At 40.1% G+C, this 2,500-nt stretch overlaps 1 protein-coding gene across 7 annotated transcripts in view; it reads right to left on the bottom strand.

Moving 5' to 3' along the window:
* The window catches only part of si:ch211-102c2.8 (golgin subfamily A member 6-like protein 22), a 22,214-nt gene that overhangs the window by 9,710 nt on the left and 10,004 nt on the right, over positions 1 to 2,500 (bottom strand). For all 7 annotated transcript variants that reach the window (XM_027162743.2, XM_047818174.1, XM_027162747.2 and 4 more), the window contains exons 15-19: positions 1,476 to 1,601; positions 1,253 to 1,378; positions 983 to 1,171; positions 226 to 288; positions 1 to 67 (exon numbers count right to left, since the gene is read on the bottom strand). The exon at positions 1 to 67 is cut by the window's left edge and continues 29 nt beyond it. In XM_027162743.2, coding sequence (XP_027018544.2) covers positions 1 to 67; positions 226 to 288; positions 983 to 1,171; positions 1,253 to 1,378; positions 1,476 to 1,601 — 571 coding nt within the window. The remainder of the gene's footprint in view (positions 68 to 225; positions 289 to 982; positions 1,172 to 1,252; positions 1,379 to 1,475; positions 1,602 to 2,500) is intronic.

The raw sequence follows: 2,500 nt of genomic DNA, 5'->3' as shown, positions 1-2,500 counted from the left end.
GCCGTGTGTGTGTGACGGCTTGCTCTCTTAGAGCAGCTTCTTTTATCTCATGCACCTGATTACGGACCTGTATACACACACACAGACACACAGATACACACACCACACACACACACAGAGATATAAATACACAAACAGATACAAACACAGTTACAGATGTGTCTGTGTGTGTGTATATCTGTAACTGTGTTTGTATCTGTATGTGTGTGTGTGTGTGTGTTGTACCCGCTGTAACTCTTCCACGTGGTCCAGAGTCATCTGAGTCCTGAGCTGCTCCACTTCCACTTCCTGCAGAGATGTGTGGAGAAAAACATATACAGGACTTTCACATTTCGAACCCACAACCTTCTGATAGCTAATTCAGGACTGGATCCTCTAAAAATATGTAGTGTTTTCTTTTTAAAGATTAAAGTACACACAATATGAGCTTATTAAACCTATCAGACATGTTTAATCATTACAAGCTTGAGATCATTTTGATAATTTAATACATTTAATTCTAGAAATAAATAAAAATCTTTAGAAATAAACTTAGAAATCTGCCAAAAGAATAAGCTTGAAATGAGTAAAAAAATTGATATCAACAAATCATTCATTCATTCATTCATTCATTAACTACCGCTTATCCGAACTACCTCGGGTCACGGGGAGCCTGTGCCTATCTCAGGCGTCATCGGGCATCGAGGCAGGATACACCCTGGACGGAGTGCCAACCCATCACAGGGCACACACACACTCTCATTCACACACACACACACACACACACTACGGACAATTTCCCAGAGATGCCAATCAACCTACCATGCGTGTCTTTGAACCGGGGGAGGAAACCGGAGTACCCGGAGGAAACCCCCGAGGCACGGGGAGAACATGCAAACTCCAAACACACAAGGCGGAGGCGGGAATCGAACCCACAACCCTGGAGGTGTGAGGCAAATGTTCAAACCACTAAGCCATCCTCTCTTTTTCTCGACAAAAATACCTTTTGTTTCTGAGCGTGTGCCAGCGCTGCTGTTAGCTTAGCACGATTCTCCTCTCTGACAGCCTTGATCTCCATCTCGAGTCGGTTCTTCTCCTCCTGCGCGGTCAGAAGAAGCATCTCCTTCTGTGCGATGATCTTCTCGAGAGCCCCAAGCCGACCTTCCTGCTCCACTCGTTCGCTCCATACAGACTGAGACACACAGACCGAGACCGAGGTTGAGACAAGCGGAGTGGAAGAGACAACCACACCTGAGAGCCTGAGAGAACCTACTTCCTGTAGCTCCTGTCTAGATTTGGTTGCTGTGGTCAGCTTTTCCTCCAGCTGGGAGCATTGAGCTCTGAGCTTACTGTTCTCCACCTGCTTCTGCTCCAGCTCCTGGGTCACTTCCTCTAATCTCTAAAACACAGAAAAGAGAGAGAAAGAAAAAGGTGATAAAAAAAAAACAGAAAGGTATAGAACATGCGAAGGGCCTCACTCCGGGTTTCTGTTTTACCTCTTGCATGGAGTCCAGCATGTGTCTGAAGCGCCGTTGCTCGGAGAACAGCTCGGATTTGGCGTTATCCAAAAGCCGATCCATCTCCTCCATCTCCAGCACGGACGTACAGCCGCCGGTCAGATGCTGGAGATGGAAGAATGAAACAGTTGCATTGAGAAAGGAATAAAATGTTTTCAGCTACTTGGATATTATTTTCTCTGTTAGCAAATAATAACGATGGACAAATGCACAGGACTGAGATGATGATGACGGACAATTCCCCGGTGTACAAGCGAGTCACCATGACAGTCCTTTGTAGCCACGTGTCTTTGTTTATGTTTTGTGCCCACACGTGTTTGCCCCGCCACATCCTTACCCTATTCCCGCCTCTGCATACCTGTTCCTTGTATGTCGCTAACTGCCCTACCTACTGCATTTATACCTGTTTTGCGTATGCTTTTGTGGAGTTCTTGTTGTTTGTTCTTTTGGTTCTTTTTTTTTTATTTTTTTTAAAGTTTTAAGGTTCATTGTTTTTAAAGTTTTTTTTGTTTGCTTTGTTTTTATGTTTGTTTTTAAAGTTGTTTTGTTTGCTTTGTTTTTATGTTTGTTTTTAAAATTTGTTTTGTTTGCTTTGTTTTTTTTTCTTTTTAAAGTTGTTTTGTTTGCTTTGTTTTTTGTTTGTTTTTAAAGTTGTTTTGTTTGCTTTGTTTTTATGTTTGTTTTGTTTGCTTTGTTTTTTTGTTTGTTTTTAAAGTTTTTTTGTTTGCTTTGTTTTTTTGTTTGTTTTTAAAGTTTTTTGTTTGCTTTGTTTTTATGTTTGTTTTTAAAGTTGTTTTGTTTGCTTTGTTTTTTTGTTTGTTTTTAAAGTTGTTTTGCTTGCTTTGTTTTTTGTTTGTTTTTAAAATTGTTTTGTTTGCTTTGTTTTTGTTTGTTTTTAAAGTTGTTTTGTTTGCTTTGTTTTTATGTTTGTTTTTAAAGTTTTTTTGTTTGCTTTGTTTTTATGTTTGTTTTTAAAGTTGTTTTGTTTGCTTTGTTTTTATGTT

The sequence above is a fragment of the Tachysurus fulvidraco genome, chromosome 9, assembly GCF_022655615.1.
Source record: "Tachysurus fulvidraco isolate hzauxx_2018 chromosome 9, HZAU_PFXX_2.0, whole genome shotgun sequence".
Classification (NCBI taxonomy): domain Eukaryota; kingdom Metazoa; phylum Chordata; class Actinopteri; order Siluriformes; family Bagridae; genus Tachysurus; species Tachysurus fulvidraco.
Note: the sequence above shows the minus strand (reverse complement) of the source record. Positions and strands in the feature narration are given on the sequence as shown.